Source organism: Corvus cornix, chromosome 1A (genome assembly GCF_000738735.6).
Source record: "Corvus cornix cornix isolate S_Up_H32 chromosome 1A, ASM73873v5, whole genome shotgun sequence".
NCBI lineage: Eukaryota > Metazoa > Chordata > Aves > Passeriformes > Corvidae > Corvus > Corvus cornix.
Genome location: NC_047057.1, coordinates 11,162,997 through 11,188,940, shown reverse-complemented (window position 1 = coordinate 11,188,940; position 25,944 = coordinate 11,162,997). Strand labels below are relative to the sequence as shown.

General features: G+C 38.0%; 1 protein-coding gene across 11 annotated transcripts in view; it reads right to left on the bottom strand.

Moving 5' to 3' along the window:
* Window positions 1-25,944, bottom strand: part of MAGI2 (membrane associated guanylate kinase, WW and PDZ domain containing 2) — a 717,920-nt gene that overhangs the window by 113,776 nt on the left and 578,200 nt on the right. For 10 of the 11 annotated variants that reach the window (XM_039570838.1, XM_039570837.1, XM_039570839.1 and 7 more), the window contains one exon: window positions 5,827-6,462. The exons of the other annotated variant lie outside the window; for it this stretch is intronic. In XM_039570838.1, coding sequence (XP_039426772.1) covers window positions 5,827-6,462 — 636 coding nt within the window. The remainder of the gene's footprint in view (window positions 1-5,826; window positions 6,463-25,944) is intronic. 11 annotated transcript variants of the gene reach the window in all.

The window sequence follows — 25,944 nt, the reverse complement described above, 5'->3', positions numbered from 1 at the left end:
TAATTTTGAGATGGAAAGGAGAAAGGTCAGCTATGAACCTTTGTTTTCCATCATTTTTAAAGCAGATGGACCCAGGAACAACAGAGTGCTTAGAGGGATGGCAAGGCAAAATGGTGTGGGAAATTGGAAAGAGAAAATTGTAAGAGGATGATGTCAGCAGCATGTTCAACAGAGGGCATTCGTGTCTCTAACTTCTAGGTATCCATGGATCACATGGTTCACTTCAAATGGGTCAGTGGTTCACTATTAGATTCATATGCACATTCCCTTTGTGTGATCAAATGTCCCTTAAGCTCGCAAACAAGAGATATATGTGCCATTTAATAATACAGGAGGGCTAAAAATGCAGATATTGCCAAGTATTCCTTTCAACATTGGACTACTTTCAGGAAATAGGAGAAAATGGATCAGGAGCAAATGTACAGTTGAAGTGAACATCTGGAGAGGAGAAAGTATATCGGGAAGCAGGAGAGATATGAGACCTTGTATGTCCCAAAATCTCCTCTCAGAAACAACAAAAGAAGCATAACTTCATGAACAAGGCAAGTATGAACAGACCGCTGTTAATTTGCAGTATCCATACAAAGCAATTTATTTACGTTTGGGTTCCTTTAGGAAGTGACTGGAAAGGAAAAATTTGCCAATGACTCAGGGATGTAAAACAGTAGAGACAGCAGGATGATGGAAAACCTTCCTAAGTCCCAAATCAAAAGCCTACAACATACTTCCAAGAATTTAATTTCTTTAAACCCTCAGGACTTTTGACTAGAAAGTCCTGAACTGGGGATGAGCAAGCCATGAGATACAGGGTCTCCAGTTTGCAACAGGTACGCTGGTAATATTTTGAATGAAGAACTGCAGAATGAGAGTAAAAGCTACAGAGACCTCAGTGGTGGTCTCAGCTCATGGAACCAAGAGACCAGAATTTCCTGTGCCAGACTAGTGCCAGCAGGGTGAGAGTGCTGCCTCAGCTTTATCTTGTGAAGCTTTCCAAAGAGACAACAACCTGGAGATAAAGAACCAAAAGCTCTCCTGACCAGAGGAACTGAAACACATAGCAATCCTGGAAAAAAAATTTTAAAAACCATCTCATCTCTATGGTAGAAAGGCAAAGCTGGCAAATCTGAAATAAGTCCATGGAAAGGGTACTGAGAACGGAGGGTTTCTTCCACTGAAGTCTGCTTATTTTGAGGGGTTAGTTTTTTTCACTAGAATATTCAGAGATTTTTTTGGTGAAATTTCTGCCTGTTTTTGAAATTGCTGATGCTGTGTGATGTACTGGTACCTGTTAGTGATTTTAAGGAGTTACACATTTCTACTGAGATTTATACAATATCTGAGAAAGATAATTTACCTTCCTTTTATTCACACAATTTACAACTATACAGTTAAATTCTCCCTCCTCCTCTTGTCTGTTTGTGCATTGCATGTGGCCCTCACTATTTCCCATGCTGTGTCACAGTGACACCGGCTGCTGACAGTCCAGTCCCACACCAGGACTGGGCTAACAATTAAACAGTGTGGACAGTGTGCCAGTTCTCTGGCTCAATTTCGTACCAACAGCCTCAGTTTCTCAGAGCCAATTTGGATTCTACCATTCTCTGATTCAATGATTACAAAATAGCCATCTGATGTAGGAATTTTGTCAGTCCCCCACTTTTTGCATTTAATGTTTCACTCTCAACACCTGTTATGAGTTGCCATAACTTCATGACTCAGTCCTGGGTTGTCTGCAGGTTTCCTTTACAACAGTATTTCAGACATAGTCTTGATGGGTTTACTTTGGAATCTGTCAGTTCTTTTTTAGACAGGAACACTTCTGGAGCTGGGCTGCTGTCTATAGGTTCATATATTTCAAAGATATTTTCCAAAAGAGATGGCGTATGTCAAATACTTGGATAGCTCATTTAGTAGGACATGCCAAACCAAGTTTTTGAAGTCCTCATTATTGAATATTTTGCTCTACATAATTTTGCTACATACCACTTCAACCACTAAGTGCTGGTTTTCAGTAGTAGCGGACTAATTCAGAATTTATGCTCTATCTACAGTCAGAAAGACTGATTTTTGAGAGCTCTTCCACACTATTTCAGCAGCCTACACTCAATGAAATCTACTGCAGAAGCTGAGGATAAAGCATAAAGCCTGAACCAAAACTGGAAAGGAGTAAATCTCTTTGGGTGTTATTTTCTTTTTTTTTTAATATTAATTTTTTCCTTTTATTTTTTTAGGTAACAATTTTCCACTACCTTTTCCAATAATTTTAGGGTTTTTTTTCAGTACAAACATATCTGTCAGCTTATAGTAATCAATGGAAACAGTACAGCTGTTCAGCAAAAACAGAGGTAAAGAAACTGAACTATTATAGTGCGTCTACTTAGCAAAGAACTTGTCCAATAAACAAAAGAAAGACAGTAAGATGTCTAGCCACTGCTAGAGAGATGCTTTGTATTTTCTTTGATAGACAAGTTATATTGTTTCTATTATTATTTTTTTTTTAACATGCAGATAAATTGCTACTTCTGCTTTTGGAATCTTAAAACAAGTAGACTACGAGTTGTGGGACTTCCTCCAGCTGGATTGTATCCCATGACGAGTCTCTATTTGGTGATGGTTAGAGAGGTCTTAGTGGCCTCTTTAAATTTGAGTACTGCTATTCCCTCCATCCTTTTGAAACATCCAGACCTTTCCTTCTCCTGCATACTCTGGCTGTTGGCCTTTTTAAGCCTGAGGGACAATGTTTTTAAAATGTTATAGCATGCATACTATGTGCATCCGAGGGAGTATTTTTTTCCAGTATGAGATACCTTTTCCTATAGTGAGAATAAATCAGTCAGTGTTGATCTGTTTCTTGTCTGCAATGTAGATAAGATTGCTGGATGAGAGAGAAATTAAGTCACTTACAGAAATGGATTTGCCACAGTTAGGTGAGCAGTCAGGCCATATTCATATCAGAGACAGAATACATTACAAGGCAACGCACAACCTTATGCAAAACACAGCCTTCCTCCACAGGCAGGAACAGCCCTTTGGTCTTAATCTTAAAAATGAGACATTAAAGACAGGATGCACAGGGTAATGATGGAAAAGGATGGCATAATTCAAGTGTCATTACAAATCAGAGATAATAAAATAAAAATTGGATCCATGAGTAATGAGAAATTATGCCTTGCTTTACTGGTGTCATTGACTAAATATTTTAGAGTCAAAGTAGGTTTCTCTAAATATTTGGTTGTGTATTCAGATTATCTTACATGACCAAATCTTATCACCTGTTTATTATTTATAACATGTTGGATCAACACATGCACCTGAATCAGTCATCCTCTACTCCCTTTATAATGAGTCAAGCAGCAAATACAGTTCTAAGGTATACCTAGATATACCTGACTTACTTGAAACATATACAGTGGAATTACATGAATTACATCATAGAAAAATGTATTTCTGCCCAGGGACTATAAAAGGAGACATGAAGACTAACATAGACATAATAACCTGCATTATAGGTGTACATTTGGTAACATAGATTCCCTTTTCCTAAGAATATATGAATAAAAAAGAAATGAGATCCTGGTTGTCATCTTAAAACAGTTCTCACATTTGTGTTAAGCTGTGATTTAGCCATCTCTTAGGTAGAGTAGGTCTGATTCATACACTATTTTTTCAGTTCTTTTGAATCACTCAAACCAGAGAGCCTTTTTTAAAAAAAAAAAATTCATAGTTTTGCAGCCTTGAGTTAAGGTATCATTATTTCTGATGCACAAAAATTTATGATAGTCAACTTGCATTTCTTCTGTACCATCCCATTAAGTTTAATGACACTGTAGTACTTCTAAACATTTGCTTTAGTCTTGGTCATTGCTCTACCATGAACAAAACATGCTCTCTCTTCCTTGCATTCTCTAAAGCAACCAACCAACTCCTGCCCCAGCAACAGAGGGTTAAATGTTACTGCATTTGGACCTAGTATGTTGTGTCAGCTGAGCCAGGGGAACGACCTGTACCTCAGTGTTTGGCCTCAGACAAGAGCAGAGGGTGTAAATTTACACTGCTTTTATTGAGCATTGAGCTCAGTGTAGTATCTCCTACCTGCCACAGTGATGTGTAGAAAATAACCACAGCTCAGTCAATGTACCAGAACTTGTTAAACTATCATGTTGATCAATGTTAAACTATCATGTTTTGATCATGAATCAATGCTCTAAGAAGAAATTCTCTTCAGAGAGAGCAATTATCCTCAAGGGCTTGTGTATGTTGCTGCTTCAGGTTTTTTTTGCTACTGTCCTGCAGTGATTGCTGAAATACCTGTTTCGATGTCTATTATTACTCAGGCTTGTTCAGCATACTGGATTTCACACTCCACTTCTCTCTGAAGACTGGTGTTGTAAATTGTTTTCCTCTAGAGAGTGATTACCTTGCCTTTTTCAAAATAAAATTCCACCTTTTGGGGTTACACTAACCCTTCTAATCCTCTTTATGCTCTTTTTTTGGCTATGAAATTTTCCCTAATTTGTCAACTTCTTAATAAAAAAGAATGTTGCTTACTCCACTGTTCAAGATTCTTAATGGACACTAAGGAGAACCAGATTTAATACCAATGAATATAGCTTCTCTGCAACCATTAACTTTCTCCAAGTCCGTATACTATAGTAATACCAGTTTAATTATCATCCTAATTTGGTTTCATTCCAAAGAAATGTCAGATTCTGTCTCTTGTAAAGCATTCTTTTATATATATATATACATGAAAAATACTTTATTGATTATGTGACTATAGATCACCCAGAATCACCTTATGTTTGTTACTTCTGCAATTTGAGATAATGTTACCATATTCCTTATTCTAAGGATTTTTAGGTATTGTAAGGATAAACATTTGGCATATGAAAACACTAAAGCTTCACTTCTCAATTTCTACTCTTCAGAAGGAAAGTAGTTAGTATTTTTGAATCTTTTTGCATAGAATCCTGTCTTTTTTTTCTTTTGATGCACAGAGTAACGTACATTAAGTGACATATGAATGCCTTTAGAGAAACAAAGAGCTTTAATTTTAAAAATCCAATCATTATTTACTTCAGGTAATAATAAATTATGATGGCTGCCCACCTCAAACCACCAAAGAAATTTTTTTTGGCTAAAGTAATAAAAGCTATGAAATAACTTATCGCTGTCAAGTTTTTAACACTTTTCTGTTCTTATTGCTTCTTTACAGATAAGTCTTGACTCTCCCCTTCCAATGGTGAACATTCCAACTTACTGTGTTGGGCTGGTGAGGAAAACCAAGTTGCTAGAAGCTATCTTTTTTAAAATCAGAGAAATATATACCATGGATCTCTGTTATCAGGAAAGAAAATAACCCCAACAACTGTTTTCACAATGAATGAAAAGGAGGAAAAATGGCTTAGGAAAACCAGTAACTTGTAAAGGGCAAATAGATTGCTCTGATTTTGATCTACATTAATGAGTCAATATATACAATTATATCTAAAACTTGCAGCACTGCTTTGGGACTACATGAGTTTGCTGCAGACACCACACAAACTATTATGGGTTGAAAGGTCTGGAACTGCCCTAGTTTTACTCTTTATACAGAGATGGGACCGTTGACACTCAAAACACATAAAGGAATGTACAACAAACTGTAAGATTTTGCCTAGGATACTCAATTGCAGACACGCTTTTCCAGAACCAATGGTGTTACCTTCCACAACATGGAAATTAATTTCCAATCTAGCAAACAAGGATCTAGTGAGTATATGTATGTCTTATGGTTTAGAACCTTTTACACACATTTTTGTAATTGTACAGACTTTCCAAACTTACCTCCTCTATGGATAATCAAAGAAGTTTCACTTCCAACAGGACATTCTTTAAGTATATCCACTACTTCTGCATGGCTCAGGTTCTGTACATTCTGCTGGTTGATCTCAACAATGAGGTCACCTTCACACAAACCAGGACATCCCTGAATGTCTAGAATTTGCTTCACCCTCTGTCCTGTAGGACTGTCTGCTATAGTGAAGCCAAAGCCCTGGGCCCCTTTCACAATGGTTAAGGTCATGAGTTCAGCTTGGGTGGCCCCAGAAGAAGCCATTGATACATTATCATCATGGGCAGGTGGTGGGAATGTGCTATCAAGCTGACTATCTGCTGGAATGGAGTGCAAGGAGTGTGGTGGTCGATCTGTTACGTCTGGAACAGACTGAGAAGTCCTAGAAATGTATTCCAAATAAGTTTCATAGTTATGTCTTCCATTTACCACTACCGGAGGCCTCTCCATTACTGCAAGGGGTGGCACCATGCTGTTGGCAGGATCTTCAGGATCAAAGGGCAAAGGGTATCCACGACATAGCACCAAGTTGACACTCTGACCAATAGGAACAGACTGGAAGAGTTTGACTACATCTGCGTGAGTATGTCCAAGGACACAAACTTCATTAATATAGACAATCACATCACCTAGAACGAGAAGAACAAACAGTGACAACATGAGACAACTTCAATTGCTGTATATGCAGTGCATTTTTTTTCAAATGAGATAGAAGTCTACTAAAAAAAATACGATAAATTCAATCAACATACTGACTCAAATAGGAGAGACAAAAAAGTAAAGTTTGTCTGGGAGCAAATGTAATACAAAGACACAATGACAATACCAGTTATTTTCTGTGTAAGCTCACAGATGGAAAATTTAGATGTATCCAGACATTCACCTTCTCTTAATATTTCCTCCCTATTTTTCCAACTCCTTTTAGTGTAGTCTCCATAGATTACTTTTTTTATAAGGTACAATGAAAGATTATTTGGAGAGTGTGTGGTCAAGATATACCATTGTTTGGTGAAGAGTAAAAGAAAAAAAAGTAAGTACTCCAGGACTTAAGAATCAATGAATAGCAATGCAAGACTGTGTATGCATGTGCATAAGGAAACACTTTTTGCATTGATCATGATATTGACACATTTCTGTTAAGTGTGATTACTTGCCATCAACCAGTCAGAACTACTACTGTCATTTCCTATCTATCTGGCATAACGTAGAGATGTTTCATGGCATCTTGTTGTAGCCAAAAGGCTCAGGACAATGACACAACAAATTTTTTTTAGGTAGGTTCAATAGTTTTTTATTAGAAAAATCTAAGCAAAAATACAAAAATCAGTTTAATATTTTCACCTAACCAGCTGGTCAAATAAAACCAAAGATACTACCTTTACCTCCAAATCTTGTCTCGTGTAGCAGAGCTACCAGTCTGAGCATATGGAAGCAGAATACTTTAAGTCAACAGGCTATTTATGGGTCTCCATATTGCCCATGCACCAACCATCTACTGTTACTGAAAGGCTCAGAAATAACTTCAAGATTCTTCTTGGTGTTAAAATAGATCTATATATTTATAGCCATAAATAATTTTTTTAGGTACTCTTAGGTGCATATTAAAATAAATATGAGTGATCAGTACAAACAATATTCAGAATAGTTTAATGGCCCATAATCAGTTTTCACTTTCATAAAACAGTTTGCATATTTATAGAAAAAAAAAGGATATTTGGTTAGAGAACTCTAGAAGTTAAAGTATTTTTCTAAGTGAAGATTTTTTTATTATCCTACCATTAATCACCAGGATACTGTGAGATGTCTACAAGGTACACAGTTCAAAAATTGACACATAACAACACAAAGCTTTTTAAAGGTATTTGAAAACTCAGCAATAAAATGTGAATGATTTAGGGAGAATGAGGTGGTTTGGGTGGAATTGCTTTAAGTGTATTTATGAAATTATGTCTTTCAAGTACTTCAATCAAAATATCTAATCAAGCAAACTGAGGATAAGAGCGTCATCAAGATGCCAATGCAAGGGCTGTTTCTAAGTGACAGCAAAAGGCAAAGGCTGTTTCTATGTGAAAATGAAATGGTCAATTCCCACATGATCAGTCTGTGTAACAGCCTGACAGTAATTAATTGCATATGCACAAACTGTGATTCAGAGGAAGATTTCTCCAGAGGGTGCCTAGGGAAAAAATGCTAAGAAAGTTGGTTTAAATGATTGTATACACACATAAACCTTAGGAGCTGCAAATGCTTTCTTAAATGTGCAGCATAAATAGATTTCAAAACAAGCACAAACAGTAATGTCACTTCATAGGCAGTGCTGAAAGAACTCCAATGCTTTTGTCTCAAGCAGCTGAAAATAAAGCAGTTTTCAAAAGTCAAGATTTAAAAGAAAAAATGCACCGTACAAATTACTGTGGCAATGGCTGCAATTCATCTTGATTTGCTCATGCCCTAGTATAGAAAGATCTTACCTGCATTCTCATCCCTGGCTCCCACGTTAGCAGTGAGGCTGACATTGCTCACAACAGGACTGCTTCTGTTGAACTGAGAGCTCTCCAGTGCATGTTCCTGTTCCAGTAGCTATGCCTTAATAGTAACCTTGCGACTTTTTAATCCATGCAGTCTTTATTTTCCTGAGTGCTGGCAATGCAGCTATGTGGTGGGAGGAGACCAATCTGTTTGTTCATCCTCTCTTACAATACATTAGCAGGGTGCAAAAGGAAAAATGCGATTTTTTGCGTTGGGCAAGTAAATTGTTGTCTGTTTTCAGCCCTTCACTTTAAGTATTTGGACAGGATTAGGTATGATATAAAACTTAAATCAATATGATTCCTACATATCAGAAAATTACATAAACTAGTTGACATTATATGGGTCTGTAGTGAAAAGCTTTTGCAAAAGGAGTGCAGTCAGGAAACATACAGGCCAAGTAGTCCCTTTCCCCAATCACTAAACAGGCAAAACTGAGCACCAGAAGATCTGGGGTAAGAACTTCTTCAAATAACAACCATGCATTATCCCTCACAGGACAGCAGAAAACCCTCCAGGATTTCCTGAATCAATATTTTTAAAGCTCTTTGTTGTTTCTGAGGTATAACATGAATAGCACGCCTGGGCACACACTGAAGCTGTAAGTCACAGTGGGACTGTCTGGGACCCACCTGCTGTACTGTCACACGGAGAATGAACAGCCACAAATGAAGTGTGATGAGCACAAGGACATGAGTTACTAAGTTCAGCTCAAAGAAAGGAGCTACAATGGTGTTGCACTGGGGAGAAAGAGTTTCAGATCATGAGAGAGGACAGAGGAAAAAAGGGGTTAATTTCAGAAATCCTTTGAATTAATCTCTCGGCTGTACTTTCTCCAAACCTAACTCATTTTTCCAGGCTGAGAGTTCCTCATTGCTGACACAGAGAGAAGTACCCAGTATTTGGTAGGAAGAGAGAGATAAGTTAAGAGCATTACAGAGCCAGTGCAATGCTAACGCAAAGTTCAAAACCTCTCTTCTTTAGGAAAACTCCCTTAAAGGTCCCTGTAGCATCTTTTCTGCCTGTTCTCTTCTGCTACTTCTAATAATAATGGGTGCATATGGACAAGCATGATAGCAATCCACTTTATAATTCCTGTCTGATTTTCTGAGCAAGCCATAGTCTGCCTCCAGAAATCACAGTTTCACAGTGAGTGGGTATCTCTGGAGTTATGCAGAACATTTATATTAAGCATCAAACTTTGCCTGACTTTTAGAATTAAATTTACTAAAATGACTGGAGCTTGCTCACAGTATGACTGAGGTTGGCAGGGATCTCTAGAGGTCATATTGTCCAAACCCTGCTCAATCAGTAGCCCTTAGAACCAGTTGCCCAGGATCATGTCCAGGTGGCTTTTGAAAACCTCCAAGGAGGTAGACTCCACATCTTCTCTGGGCAACCTGTGCCAGTGCTCAGTCACCCTGCCAGTAGGAAAGTGTTTTCTGATGTTCAAAGGAAACTTCCTTTGTTTGAGTGTTTGCCCATTGCCTCTTTTCTTGCCACTGGAAAGAGCTTGGCTCCATCTTCTTTGCACAGGTATTTACGTAGATTGGTAAAATCCCCCTGAGCCTTCTCTTCTCTAGGGTGAACATCCTCTCTACCAGAGAATAGCTCTCCAATTTCATCTTCCTCACTAGCCTGTACAAACTGTACACGTGCCATACCAACCTTATCTTACTCAAGACTGTTCAGGGATGAGGGAGCCCAGAAGGGCTGATCTATGGAGAAGGCATCTGAATCAGACTCTCTAGATGAACTGGCAGGTTTGATAGACACCCAGTAGACAACAGATACCCTGGCCTACATCTCAAACATTTACACTGTCACAAAAACAGATTCTTCAATGTCTAAATTCAGCATTGAGTTGAAGAATGTTAAAGAATACTGACAGCAAGCAAATTTGTCAAACTGTCTTATAGTTACCTCTGCTTTAGTTAAGGCTCCTGCATTTAACTGACAAATTTAGGAACATGGGTCTGGAGGGGACTTCCTGGATAGCTGAACCTAGTTCCCTGTTATCAGATACAATATGTTACACTTGATGGAATTTGATGTCTTCTTCACAGAAACAACCATGAAGCCCCATAATATTTCATTTATTTAACTAGCTTGTTTTGCTTATTAGTCTGCTGACCATTACTTATTTTGTCATGTAATGTTAATTGACTCAGTGCCTGAATGTTTGATTAGAGGTTACATTTTGTTATCTACATATTTCAAAGCAAAACTCAGATCTATACTGTCATTATCTTTAGTTGGATTAGTAACTGGTGAAGAAATTTGTGAGCTTCAACATCTTTTAATGACAGATTCTGTTTTACATTCCTCTCTACAATAATGTTGCAGAATGAAATCTGACACCCAGGGGATTTTCCACAAGCATTAATTCTGAAAAAAAACCCCAACTTTTTCATGCTTGAAGTGCTTGATCCAAACAGAATCTGTTTTATTGACATAACTAGTTTCACCACAAATTATCCTATCGTTTCAGGCAATGTTACCAGCTCTACTTACCTCCCTTTTGAATAACCTGTACTACTCAGTTGACTCCAGTTATTGTTTCTGCTAGGTTTTTATTACCCCTAGATTCTCTGTGCAAACATCTTGCACTAGTAGGTAAAGTTTGTCCATTTTCTTACCTATGTTCCCACTATTTGTATACAACCATTTTGCTTATTTCTACTTATTGTTTCTTGTGCACTTAGGTTTCTAGCTGTACTTCAGAGAACTGAATTACCTACTAGACTTCCATTCTTATGATCAATTAGGATTCGCTAAACTTTGAAGTCTGAATGCAGAGAAAAAAGTGCAGATTAGATCTTCGTTCGAAATTTAGTAGAAATGTCTCCATTCTTTCTGACAGGTTTTTGATCATGCTCTTAGTGCTAGGTTTATGTGCTTAAAATATGACAGAACTCTGTGATTTGGGGTGGAGAACAGCTCTGCTACTACCCCCCTGCAGCCAGCACAAGCCAATAGCAATGGAGCTAAAACTCAGCTGGCAAGTCAGCACAGGACACACCAGCTCTGCAGGACTTGGGCTGCATAATTTTTTGCTGCATTTATAGCCCACATAAACTCTGCTAACTTCTCCATCATTGCTTATTCCCACTTGCATTTCTCACCCATATAATCTAAACCCTGCATATGCATACTTTGCATCAGTTTCAGAACTAGCAATACATGATTACTTCATCGTTGAAGCTTTCCCTTCACCTGCCCACCCACACTCTCTACTGTCATTACCAGATATTTCTGTCACTTCTCAGCAGTGACCTTGTCTTCTCTTTCTGCAGAGTGCTGCAAGATTGCTGGCACTGGAGCCTGTTAATAATGAATTCAGAGCACGTTTCCAGTACCGAGATATGAAACATGGGGGTAATTTTAATAGAAACGGCATGTGATTGATGGTCATGAAAGAAGCAAAGATTTGTTAGAAATGAACCATTTTTACGTTCACACATACAATTACAAGTAGCAGTACAGACATCTAGTGTGTGAGGGATCCTTTAGTTAAACACTAGCAGACAAACTACATCCTGCAACTTTGAATTCAACTTCCTTCCACTTGCCATAGGTGTTAATCCAGTGTGTGAATAAATAACTTCCATTACAAATGGCTACAAGCAATGTTTTGGACGTAAGAGGTTTCAGAAAGTTCTGCATAAACAGAAATTCTCTGATTTCTTGTACTCTGACTTGCCACAGTACCTTGTAAAATCTATTTGGCTCTAGCTGCTAAGATCTGATGGCCTGACTTTTACAAACCAAAGAGAAAGCCTAGGGTCCTGTAGTTCATGGTAGCCTGATTTGTCTTAAAAAAAAAGGGGGGGAGGGGGCCCTTAATTTTGTTAATACAAAACTACCCTTATTTTTAAATAAAAATTTTGGAATTTTAACAACTTCTTAAAGGGGATTGCAGTGTAAGGTAACTATTGCATATTAGTACTGAAATACTTAAAATACCTGCCAAGAAAATCCTTACTTGTTTCTTCTAAAGAGGAACATTAGATTAACTGCTACAATGTATCAAGAAGGTAACCTGGGGAGAAGTACATGCATACAATAACTACAGCTACTGATTGAAAGAACTAAATTTAAAACTGACCACTTTATTATCAGCTTTAAACCAAATTTCTCATAGATGGTACTGCAGCAGCCACAGTGAAATCAAAAGAACTGCTGGGACACGTAGTGGTCGGCTGCCTCTGCACTCAGAAATAGTTTCAGGACCACTTTCTGGTATGCAAGAACACTGAATAGTCCATTAAAATATCACTGCTCATACTGGCATGGAAGAACCATTTCCCAGTCTTCACCACATACAGAAAGTTTTACCCATGTGTGACAAACTCAGCAAAGCTGACAGGTAACCATTTACCACAGATCCTGCTTTCACTCAGCGAACTCTGGGAACTGAGGTTCAGGGGGAAAAAATCAGGGTAATAAAAATTATTAATTATTTGATCATTAATTATTTTTATTTTTATTATTTATTTAAATCAGACAAAAGGTCAAGCCAACATGTATTCCTAGGCATTCAGGCCTCAAACTGGCATAAGACAGCCCTAGATTTTCCTCTTACTGAAACCTGAGAAAGAGATATAAATCATCTGTTTGTCACATTTGAGTCAGTAATGTACAAAACAGCATTGTAGGAGTGATTAACTCAGGCTAAAATCTGTTCCCATCATCGGAAGGACTGTGCACACTGGCTCTGAACTTTGCTTCAGGGGCCAACACAAAGATGTGACATGGACACTTGTCTGCAACTTTAGCCAAGACTCAGATCTGTTGAGTAAGCAGGTGCCATTTTTATACAATCAATTTTTTAGAACTCATTTTAATTCTACTGTGACCCAATGCATATGCCTAATTAAAAAGCTGTCTATTCAAAATTTTTGTGCTTAACCAGCATATATCATGTAATTACACTCAGGCAGATGTGGATTAGCAAAAGAAACTATTTCCATTTTATTTGTATTTTGCATATAGTGGTAAAAGCTATTTAAATAGAAGCATTTATTTGGGAGAGAAATAAAATACATTCCAGAAAAATCTAAAGACCTTGATTATTTGCTGATCCAGTAAACATGAAACACTGTAGATTAAAAAATGTAAATAATGCAACAGCGAAAGCATACTTAGTTATGCTGGTCATAAACTAGTAAAGAGTAGGCAAATTTTCTTCCTAGAAACAGTTTTTCACTTCAAGCATCTGAAAGCATAGCATAGATGTTAAAACTGCTACTTTACAAAAAAAGTAATTACTTAAAAGATGGTAAGTATATTGGAGGCAAGACCACAAAAAAAGAAAAAGGTCCAATTTTCAAGGCAGCCTTTTATTTACAAATTATGTAAGCTTGTTCTGTCTAAGCTTTGCTTGCGGGAACTACTTGTGCATCCTGAAATGCCTGGTGTGAATGAACTGCGTGACAGAACGTCAGTGGATCTGAAGAGCGAGATAAAAAATGTATGCCACGTTTGCATAGCTATTTGGGATCACTTTGAAAGGTGTCACTGTGTGCAGAGGCTCATGCAGAAATGAAACCCTTCTTTTTCTTTAGAAAAAGGAGGTCAAAATTTACAACACATTTGCTTTTGTACGCACATTTTATTTCTGTAGGCAGCACATCACATTTATCTAGGTAATGGCTCCCAGGAGGAGGAAAGTAGCCCAGCCAGCCTCCTGGCAGCCTAAAGGCATAAGGGTATGGAAAAGCATGATGTAAATACCAAGCAGGCCTTGTGGCCAACTGGGAATTCTGGCAATGTGCCACCTGTCCCTGGTGGAAGACATTTTCAGCAGCACTGTCAACTGCACACCATTGCCACTGCTGATTCCTGACATAAACTGCCAGGAAGGAAAAAGGGAGACGGATGAGGAGAGGAATTAGATGGAGCATTTATAAAGATGCTGCAGTGCAGTGACAAATGCCTTCATATGTTGAAATATATATATATATATATATATATATGTGTTACTGGGAATTTTTAGTAATAGGCAGTCATGTTGTGAACTGAAATGGTTAATAGAGCTATTTTATTTCTTTGAGTGATGCTAGCACCATGAGGACAAGAATAACTAGTCACATACTAAAATAGTGATTTGTGAAAGTAACAGCAGTTTGTTGGACACTTAAAAAACGAGCAAAGATAGATGAGTAGGATTAGTTTCCATTTAAAATCTATAGAGGTACAACTTGAAAATTAATTTCTATTTTAGAGATATTATGGTTTCCACGGAGATTCCTTATAACTGAAGTGGGCATTACTGCCAGAAGAGGGTCATTTTTATAACTCTGTTATCTATTTGGTAAAACTAGGATTTTCATCATTGTTTGATCAATACTTTGTTTTTCCTGCTACACTCACACAGTGCCCATCCAGGCACCTAATTCACCAGCTGACTCTCTGAGACCAGTACAAATCCGATTTGACTATCAGTCAGGTTATTAATTTAAAGCTAAGACTTAAAGCTTTGATTTGTGGATGTTTTGTGTATTCGTTGTTCAGGTCCACATTCTGCTAACTGAGATCAATGTGAGCTGCCAGCAATCAGTGTGCTTATTTCAGATCCAAACCATGGATGTGGAGCCAAACGCCAGGCACCAAATCTGAAGGCGTTGTTCTGAAGTATTGATTAGCAAGGTCAGTCTACAATAACAGTAATATGCATCCAACATTCTTCCCAAAAGAAATATTTACTGTTGTCCCAGGTGCTACTTCTTATGCTATAAATTCACTACCAAACTTTATGCCGAAGAATCTGACTCTGATTAAACATCTTGTGTCCTTGATCCTGCCAGTTGTAATGAAATGTGTGCCCATTCACTGCTTCATCCTAGGTATTGGAGCTTCTCCTGTCATGCCAAACCAGAAATCCAGAATATCTGTATGTGCACTCCTAGTTGTACATATATATAGATCCTCAAATCTTGCTGTACCTTGAAAGTAGTCAACTGGGTTTACAAGGACAGCACCTTTCAGGAGACCCAGACATCAAAACATGTCTGGATCACTACAGAATAATGCTTTTGTGCAAAATTAAAGACAGGGAACATTTTATGCAGCAGAAATTAAATGTATCAAAACACTGAAGTAATTACTAGCTAAATAAATGAATTTTTTTTAATAGTCTACTACATATAAATACCTCAGTGCATTTGAAATGGAGCTATATTTGATTACCAATTAATTAACAAATGCTTATACAAATCTATGGCTAGTATATAAGTAATTTTCTACTCATAAGTTTTATAAAGGCCATTCAAATTTTAGTTTGTATGTGCTTATTTTATGCATTACCTCTATATCATCTTTTTTTTGATCATAAAATCAACAAGAAAATATTACCTTAACTTCAGAGAGTTTCTCACATAATTTCTATACCAAAAGATCCACTCAATAGTTTTTCAGGTATGTATAAATATATTACTTGCTTTAAAATTGCATAGTAAAGATAAATAGTGGCGTCCCTTCAGGTTCTCTAAGGCTTTACAGTACTTTTCCAGGTTAATAGAGGGTAATGTATTATCAAACTGACCTTCCTTCCAAGCAAATGTTGGTTGCCTTAATATCTCTAGAGCCTCTTTCACTGCCAAGCACTCGTTTTCAAGGACAATATATTTTTACTCTTTGCAAAACAATTTAACACCTTCACCACTGAATAACTACTCTTTCACTTTCAGCTGATCTTTGAATACTACACTGAGTATAAACTACAAAATTCAGCTTGCATAATATTTTTTTTTGGTAGGAAGAAGGAGGCAAAATCATTAACAAAAGTCCCACCAAGCTCCTTCTTTAAAACTGTTTTATAACACACAGAAAACTCCAGCCTTATAATAGTTAGGAAAAGGTCACTTTCTACCCTTTTAGCTCTCCGGCTAAGAATCACATTCTCCTTTTATGAGGATTATCCAATCTCCCACTAGCTGTTCTTCCTCCTTGCATGTCTTGTCCACCTTCTCTATTTTCTGTTGTGGTTTCTGAGAGAGAGGAGAATTTGTGGTGCTCTTGTATGGTTTATAGCACTGAGGAGTCACAATATTGTTGGGACTTCACTTCCACTGCAGTAAATATATGACCAATAACAATACCATTGCAGGGCAAATACTCCATCATTTTTGAGTGCAATGTAGGGGTTCAGTTGAATGTTTAGATCACAACACTTGCCACAAACTGTGCTGCAATATGGATACATCAATTGCCGTCCAGAAGTCAAATCTGAGATCTTATATATAAAGGGGCATTAAGCCTGTTATGTATGAGAACACGCCATATCTTCCTCTTTAGAAAAGAATTAATTTTCTGGATGTCTAAATGTATCAATTTGTTAATTAGCTAATGAATAAAAGTAAATTAAAATGTGTTATTATGAATGACTGTGATGCCATATCAAACTATTTGTTCAGACCATGAAAAAAGCAGTCTCACACTATGCCTGCCATCTCCCAATGTTCCCTGTGAATCATTTCAAGGGTGGCCTGTAATTAAAAAGACCTTCCCAAAATTGTCATTGTATCTAATTTTTCCTCAAAAGGCTACCACTTAATGTCATTTGCTACCATGCAGTATTTTTATCCTGCTCCTGACAAAGTAGGTGGCACCATCCGTCCTGAGAGTCTATTGCTTTTATGTCCATCAAAAATCGAGATCAAGCTGTAGCCACCCATCCCATTGGAGATGCTAGCCGTAGTGGTAGAAGGTGATTCATGGAAAAGTTCTCTCAAGCATATTATATGCACAACTTCCTCTTCTTTGGAAAGCCTGTAAAAATGGAGGGAACTGGGACAGCCACTCCATAAACTTCCTTCTTAGAAATGCTGCATGAGAAGTGCACAAAGAAGGGCAAGAGTGCCATGTGTTAATGGATGCAGCATGCTGGAGACAGGGGATAACTAAGGGTGAGCAATGGATGAGAGTGTGTGCTGTGGGTTACAGGAATAGAAGGAGCAGGAGGAATGTGGGACAAGAATGCCAGCAGCAGAGTGATAGAGAAAGCAGAAGCTGTGCACCGGGTGCTCTGTTCTTCCCTGTCTTTAAAAATACCCTAACTGGCTGCCTGTCTAAAATCCCTGTCCTGCTTCAGGAAGGCACAAACAGACTGGAGGACACTAGTGAATCCTGCTTGAAAAGTTAATGTTTTTAAAATGGATGGCAATTCACATTAAAACTCCTTTTGTTATTTCTGCTTCTTATGGCATTTTAAGGATAAAATTATTAATTTTTCAGACTTGTATGCAAGCAATGCTCACATACAGGCACAACCAGAAAATGGTTTCCAGACAAAAAATACAGTCAGGTGTCAGATGCTTATATGTCAACTGCAAATTTTAGAAATACAGTGAAATTACACAGTTATTATTTTCAATGGGGATTATAATCAGAGAAACTCAGGTACCTAAGATCAAACTAAAAAAAACCCAAACAGCCCGGGGTATAAAAATGAAAGTACAGCTTCTTGTCTATTTTAGCTCTCTCTGCATTTATTACAAACTACAAGTTCAGAAAAGAAACCCAAAACTGTCTTTGTAAATCACTCAAACCAGAGATGGGGCTGCTGACACTAACAAGAGAGACATCACCATAAATAATGTTGTCCTAATAGTAAAGTGAAACATTGCTGGGTGAATGAATGCAGTGTTTCTTTGACCTAGTGCATTTTGATTTCATGGATTTTATGATGATGTATCAGGGAGACTTAATACCTGTTCAATACAATAAACAATAAAGAACAATAAACCAATACCCAAAATAGAACAAGATTTTACAATAATTGATAAAAATGTACTAAATATTATAATTACAAAATATAATTTTTCCCTAATTTTATACCATTAATAGCTGATACATTATGTTTTCAATTAGTATTTAGAAGAAAGAATTGCATAATTTTGAAACTGACAGTCCTTTAGCCATTTTCACCAAGGAATCCAAAAATTGTTTGGCCTTGACAAATTTTACATACATAAAGATGAACCAATCAATCAATGCATTAAATGTCTAGTGAGCCTGTAATACTGTAAACTGCTATTGAAACATTGTCAAGGCTTTCAGGGCTAATGAATAAGTGGAATTACAATTAAACACAGTGAAGAAAATATTCGGAAGAGTTCTATAATTTTATTTTTATTGAGAATGAAACTATCCAGTCTTTTCACAATCCTTCCAAAAAGATGTGTATTTGTATCTCTTATGCCAAAACTATTGTAACAGCACTGCTAGCATTCCCATGGCAAGGAGTATTCTGATTAACTGAGACAGTAGAAGGGGTTTATGAAAAAAAACCTAAAGTGATTCCATGTTGTTAATGTCCCTATAGCACAATTTCTAACACTACTTCTATGAATTATTCAAGATGCTAGGGATAACTAGTGTGAGTGCTTCTTCTCAGTGTGCTTATTTCTTATGTGACAGACACCATAAAAAGAGAGGACAGTAACTTTGATATTAACAGTGACCATATTTTCGTTCTCTGACTTCACTGTCCTCCCAGATTTATTGCAATGAGCTGCAAACTAAATGCTGAATACCACAACTCCACCTAGTAGAACTCATCTAAAAGGTACTTTTGGAAAACAGAAGTATGCATATTTTCACACTTATTCATATATCTTCAGCTAGCTTCAAAAACAGTACTGATTTAGAAGGAGAATAAGTGGTCCCTCCAGTCTAAAAAATGGAGAGCATGTTTTAGATTCTGAGGCAATCTGGAATTTATAGAACAGCAAGCATAGCTATTTCTCTGGTGCAGAGCTTCTGATAAGCAGAGGTGGCACATTTTCTTCCAGTTATGTTCACTTGGGCTTGAAGGCACAGGACAGCCTTCACCCTGACAGAGCAGAGCGCATCTGTCCCTGGGTCCAGTTTTAGGCTGCTGCTATCAGAAGGAGCCCCATAGCACCAGAGATCCCTCAAAGCCAGCCTAGTACAAGGGAATAGTGGAACAGATAATGTCAATTAAGTGACATGGAAATAGAGAAAAACCAAATACTATCAGCAATGGAAGGAGAAATAAAATGATGTGAAGAAATTGTGAGACAAATGCCTCTAATATCAGTGCCTACTGTCCCCCATGCCGGCCAAGGAAGCTGAAAGGCATTTCTGTATTTGCACAGTCCTTGCCTGTCCATAGATAATCTTACAAACAGCATGGTCCCCAAACCTACTAATGACTTTATCCTGTCATTCAAAAAAATATCATCATTAAAATTTGTAATATCAAAGATGAGGTTCAGGTCCAGTTGCAAGCCTTCTGCATGCCCATGCTTCTGTTTGCACATAACAGATGTGCTTCTGTTCCACTGGAAGGTTCTACTTTGGATTAGAACTATTTTCTCAACTCTCTCCTCCCCACCCTCTACATTTCTTCTGTAAAAGGAGTCTTGCCCTTCCCCCAACACGAAAAGTAGAATGAGTACTTGTCTGTATGGTTATTTTTGTAGTAGTTATTTTGTAGTTAACGGGAATCTGCAAAAGCGAGACTGTTTAAGATGAATGATAATATATTCTTCTTTTTCACTGGCACAAACAGAATCCATTTGGGAAGAATGCTCTTGAGGCATAACGATGATTTTGAATACCTAAGTAAAATCCAGATGTGCTTAGATACCAACAAGATGTGAAAGAGATTAAAAACTGTTGCCATTAAAAGAGAAATTAGTTACATGAGCATTCTGCAATTTCCTCAAATATCTTGCTATCCCACATTAAAAGACAGATGCACTGCCTAATTCAAACACAAAAATACGAGGTGTGCCTTCATCTAATGGAAGAATAATACTGTTGCATCAAATTGACTGAAATGCAAAGAAATGAAAGAAAAAGGAGTGAAAATTATCTGAGCGTAATGTGATTTTTCTCTTTTACAGATAAAACAGGATATAAAATAATATCTGTTTAGATAAATAATAGTAATAAAATAGTAAGGCTATGGTGCATGAGAAATTTAAATTACTCTGAAGGAGTAGGTTCTATATTCAGCCTGTCCCTAAACCCTGCTCTTGCAGTATACAAACAGAGGTCACAAAAAAGTTGTATCTCCTGTAATTTCTAATAGCTGGGAGAAGAACTTGCTGTCACTGCAAGAAAGAGTATAAATCTTGCTGCAGTCTGTTGAAGTGGATGCAATTATACTGTACAGGTATTATGCATGGCTCTGCTTGTCCACTGGACAGGGCTGCTTGCATTGCCATGGGAAGGCTGTCAGAAACTGACTAAACACACTGACTTTCTCCTTCCAGTCTTGACTCTGAGAGAGATTGTTTCAAGTAGCTTTTACGATTTTTATTATATACTTCAAATTTGGGGTAATCTTTTGGAAAATGATAGATTAAAGGTTGTCTACACTGTCTTGATTGTGTTTGCATTGTGCAAACAGATTCTGATACAGTCTTTATTGAGATGACACTTTATATTTTATTCTTTGCTACAGGGTCTTTGTTCTAGTCCCTCCTTTTTACTGTACTTGGCCTGGCTGTTTCCCCCACAGCTGGGTTTTCAGTTATGTGAGATAGAGAGGGAGAGAGAGAGAAGGAGAGGGGGAGAGAGACAGAGCATGAGCCAGCCTGATGTGGCTTGCCATGGCCACTGCCACTTCTGCACAACCAACTGGAGACCCAAATCAGGGAAAGCCTGGGTTTCCTGTCAGCCTGTGGTAAACCATGTTCAACACAGAATTCATACTGGAGAAAAAATTAGCTCCCGATTCTGACACACACATGCAAAGTGAGACTACAATCTAAGTGTGGATATATTTTTATGTGGAAAAGATGAAATCCTATATCCCTGGGACCAGGCTGATCACACCTAGCTTGGGGTTAGGTAGAAGACTTTCTCAGTCTGTGGCAATTTTTCTGGAATAGTTAAATTAAAAAACCCTCTAAAAATTAGAAACATTGTGATTTTGTTTCTTCATAGAATGCTCTTAAGCTCATAATATTTTCAATTTGAATTTTTTTTAACATCCCTCCAACATTTTTGGAAAAATATTACTTCCAGTTGACTTGAAATGATAAGTATTATGACCTAGCAAAGATGAATTCATTATTCTTGTAGCAAACAAAATGATTAAAGTATCACAATCCTGCTTTCAGAACTGAATGGACTATTGAAACATAGTATTTACAACACTGCACAGTATGAAATAAAAATCCATCCGCTCAGCACCTTGGTTGGAGTAGAGTTTTTGACACAAACAATTTCTCAAGTACAATTCTTATTATCCCTATTTCTCCAAACAATTCAGAACTATTTTTCAACTGTGCTAGAAACACTAGAATCTCTTATATAATAGTCAACGGCATCTTTTGATGCAACCAAGTTTGGCCTAAAAAAATACACTCTTGTCTGATATGCAGAAAATAATTGGAACAGGACAGAATAAAAAGATTAAAAAAAAAAAATCTAGCAAAAAAAGGAAGCTTTTTTGAACTCTGAGTAATGATGCTGCCATTGTGACCTGCCTGGAAAATGACCAGAGATGATATGAGTGTTTTCGACTTCTCCTATCTGTGTTAGAACAACTCCGTCCCACTAAAATAATACAACCTTCTTAAGTGATATTAAAAGTATAAACACAAAATGTGTTTATACTTAAAACGTGATCAATATTTTCATACCACGTGTAGCACTGCAGTGTTGCATAAATTTCCTGTGGAATTTGGCAATCTACCCTCAATTCCACTTGTTAAATAAACAAGGTTAAGTACACGTGTGGTTTCTAGTGCCAGTGACAAGGTCTGACAGGAGGCAGTGTCTTTGCTGTGGCTGGGTGTCTTCCTCTTAAATTGCCTGAGGAGAGCCTGCCTGAGCACACCAGGCTGCTGTGTGGCACACAGACTTTTGTGGAGATTTCAGTGGAAGAAAGTCAACCAGAATCCACAAACAAGATGACTACCAAGAGTGCTGGCTGAGGCTCTGCCACATACCAGGAAAATAATCCTGGTAACATGATAGTGATAGGGGTATGATTAATGCTGCCCACCATATCTAGTGTGTCTTTCACTCACGAACAATGTTTCTCCACTTCCCCCTTACAAGAAAGCACTGACAGATTCTCATCATTACCTCAATTTCCTAATTTTCCAGTTTCCCACCTCTTTCTGATGCCTTTTTTGAATCACCCCAGTACAAAACAACCGATTTTTTTCTGTGCTCTTTCAGCCCTTCACAATGTTACAGGCTTAGCTCTGACAGCTTCTTCAGAACTGATGGGTTTTCAGGATTCAAAGGCATGATTTCAGGCCAACAATCATGAACTGATGATAGCCTTTGCTAATTGAGACGTTATTTTGCTTATGTAAAAGTGGATAGATCACAAAGAACAGCAGCATAATCTAAGATGCTGCATGACTGACTTTTAACCTATGAATAAATTCTCAAGGAATAGCTATCAAGAAAGGGTGTCCAATATTATCTGACTTTTCCCCAGCAGTACTACAGGTGATGCTCAGTGTGGGGTATGCCCAGCCCCTGCCCTGGAGGGATCTCTGCTGAGATAAGAGATTTTGTAATCGCCCAGCAGGACTCCCTGGAAAGGCAACCACTTCTTTGGTCACGGCAAGAAAAGACAGACCCACAATCCTTTAGGAAACCCTATGCAGATCCTTCGTAACCCATTGGTCCTCACCCATCCCAGATCCTCTGTAACCCATTGGTCTTCACCCATCCCGTGTCCCTATAAAAGCAAGTCCTCTGGCCCCTGTGGCTCTCAGAGAGGGTTCTTGTCCCTGGCTTTCCCCTTCGCCGGAGGGGACCCACAATAAAGCTACCTTCGTGCGGAACCAGCCACACGAGCCTCTCGTCTCTCTCTCTGGTCCGGCTTGGCCTGGAGGCTGCCTTGCAGAGCTGAGCTGGAATCACGAGCTGACAATCACTAAAGAGTTGACAGCCTCTGCAAGGGCCCTCCTGCCAGCTGGTGAGGGAAGACACCGGGCCTCGGGAAGGCGATTCCTTTCGGGACCATCTCCCCGGACCGGTCACCTCTTCCTGGGTCAGAGCCGCTGACCCCACACCAGCTGTAATAGCTCAGTACGGCAAAGAAAGTCTCAGTAAATACTACATACAATGATGCTGATTTTAATGCAGAAGAGATTAGTTTAATACAAAGAATTGTAATTTACGTCAATTTGGAGCTGAAAAAGAAGGCAATACACCAAAAGCAGTAAAACTGCCAGTGTTTAAAAGATCTGTACTCACATCACTGCTCTCAGACCTTTCTTGCAGAGCTCCTTTCTTCTTTTCCTTAGTACCTTGCCCTCCCCCTCCTGCCTCCTACATGCTCACACATGCATAGAAACACCCACTCTCCAGCCATTTCTAGCATAAAATTACTGCCTTTTCTCCCTGCCTCCCCACAGAACAAAAACAAACTATCTCATCTTCAGCTTCAGCATATCCTAGTCCAGTCAGTTTTCTCCCTGTTCTGCACCCAGCCTCTGGAGATTGGACCCACTTCTCCCCTCTCCACAAGCCAGTCACCCCCTGAGGCTGATAGCTGAGACCTGGCAAAACACTGAAGCTCCAGACACCAAGAATTTGTCTAAGCTCCTGTACACAGCCCTCACTTATCTGGGCATGGCAGCAGAGCAGTTTTTAGGGGACCCTGGCTCCACCACCGTGGCCCCGATTCCCTCTGGTACCTGCTGAAGGAGGAGCTGAGGAGGGGCAAGCAGTGCCCAGGCAGCTCCCACTGCTGCAAACACAGAGCATTCAGGAGCAGCAGGGCACCTCGAGCTCCACCACCATCCACCGACTCAGAGACAACATCACTCTTATGTGACTGCCGGACGGGAGAATACCTTTGTGGGGCAGAGAGGGAAAAAGCTGGAAGAATTTTTCCAGGGGCTTCTCACTTTCCATCAGGATTCACTTCATGCCCGCCTCCTAGTCAGAAAAGTGCTCCTTATGTCATTCAGAAATTTTCATTACAGGTCTTTAAACAAACAAGCCATTTTTTAAATGTCAGAATCATCAATTACAAAGAGGCAGTTGCATAAGTGCTGGAACAAACTTTGCTCTTACAAAGGCTACGTGAGCAGCTAAACAGGGTCAGATGAGAGGTGCATCTGTGCTAATACCCTGATTCTGGCAACAGACAGTGAAAGATGGTTTTAGAAGTGAACTTCTAATAAAATTGCCTCAAATGTCTCTGTAACTCCCCATTAGTTAAAGGTTTGCAAAGCTCCTCAAATATGATTTATATGCCTGGAAATGTTTTGTCATCTCTAATTTAACTCTGGATAGTTTTACTTCATGCCACACATCAAATTATAAAACTCAACACTGACAAAAATACTGATCCACGTGCGATTGAGAACAGCTTTTTCTTTTAATATACATTGCTCAGTTGGACTTTGACTGTATTTGGCCTTAATACCTCAAGCTGCACTCCATTAGGCTTCTCTTCACTAACATTTTTAGCAGTTATGATAGGAGTTGCTAACTTCAATAATTATTGGACTTCACTAAGTTCTAAAATGACTATTTCTCCTTTTGGATGAGGAAATTCAGGTACATAGATGTAAACAAATTTGTTCAAGCAAAATGTCTGCTAACTTTCAACAAAGATATTTCCCATTCTAAATATACAGAAGAAATTTTATCTTAAAATTAATTACTTAATTTATTCTTAAAGTCCTGAAGAGTTTAAAATTTGTTCTCAATGGTTAAAGCCAAAAAATGAGGGGAATTTCTGAACTCTCAGATTTTAATATAGATACAGATTGTATCTGGTTGCACAAATCTATTAATTTTTTAATACAAAATGAAAATGAAAATCTGAAACTCAGATAAATACTTTTTGTTTTGATAATTAAATTGTATAATAAGGCCCTATATGCCAAACCAAAAGAAAATTAAATGTGGCATGGTTGAGGATATTGAAAAGTACAGTTCTAGATTATTTTCATCATGCAGTATTAAATTCTCACTTTCCCTGTCATCTCTTTATATAGTGAGACCTCCTTCTGGCTTCATACATCATTCTTCTTAAGAAACAAGATGTCATTATTTATTGAATGAAATAGTACATGAGAAGAGGATGACTATTACTTTCAATGTATATTTTTGTCTGTTCATACAAATAGCCAAATCATGTGAGACAGATTAATCCGATAGAAGAAAAGTAATTTCTGCAACTGCAGCATTTTTGGCAGCCACTGAGTTCAGCACACACTGCTTACTCAAGGTGCAACTTGCAAAACTTACAAAAACTGTCCTAATAAATACCAGGCTTATGGTAATATATTTATCATCTCCTGGTCTATGTAAAATGTCCTAGTGGCAGAATCTGCAGATTTTGCATGATGAAGTTCATACTGAAGAATGAATTTATGGGCTTCCTAGAACCAGTCATACACAAGTGTTTATGACAATATGAACACTAAAATTGCATAAAGGTGTATTAGGAGGTGATAGTGGACAGAATAAATAATTTAACTTTTTTTGCCTTTGTATTTTGCATACTGAAATAAGTATGACATAGTTTTAGTATCCTTCCCTATGCTTTTGATCTTTGTGGCCATTTTTTCCATGGAGTCAGACCTTGAACTAAAAAGAATGCAAGACTGCAAATA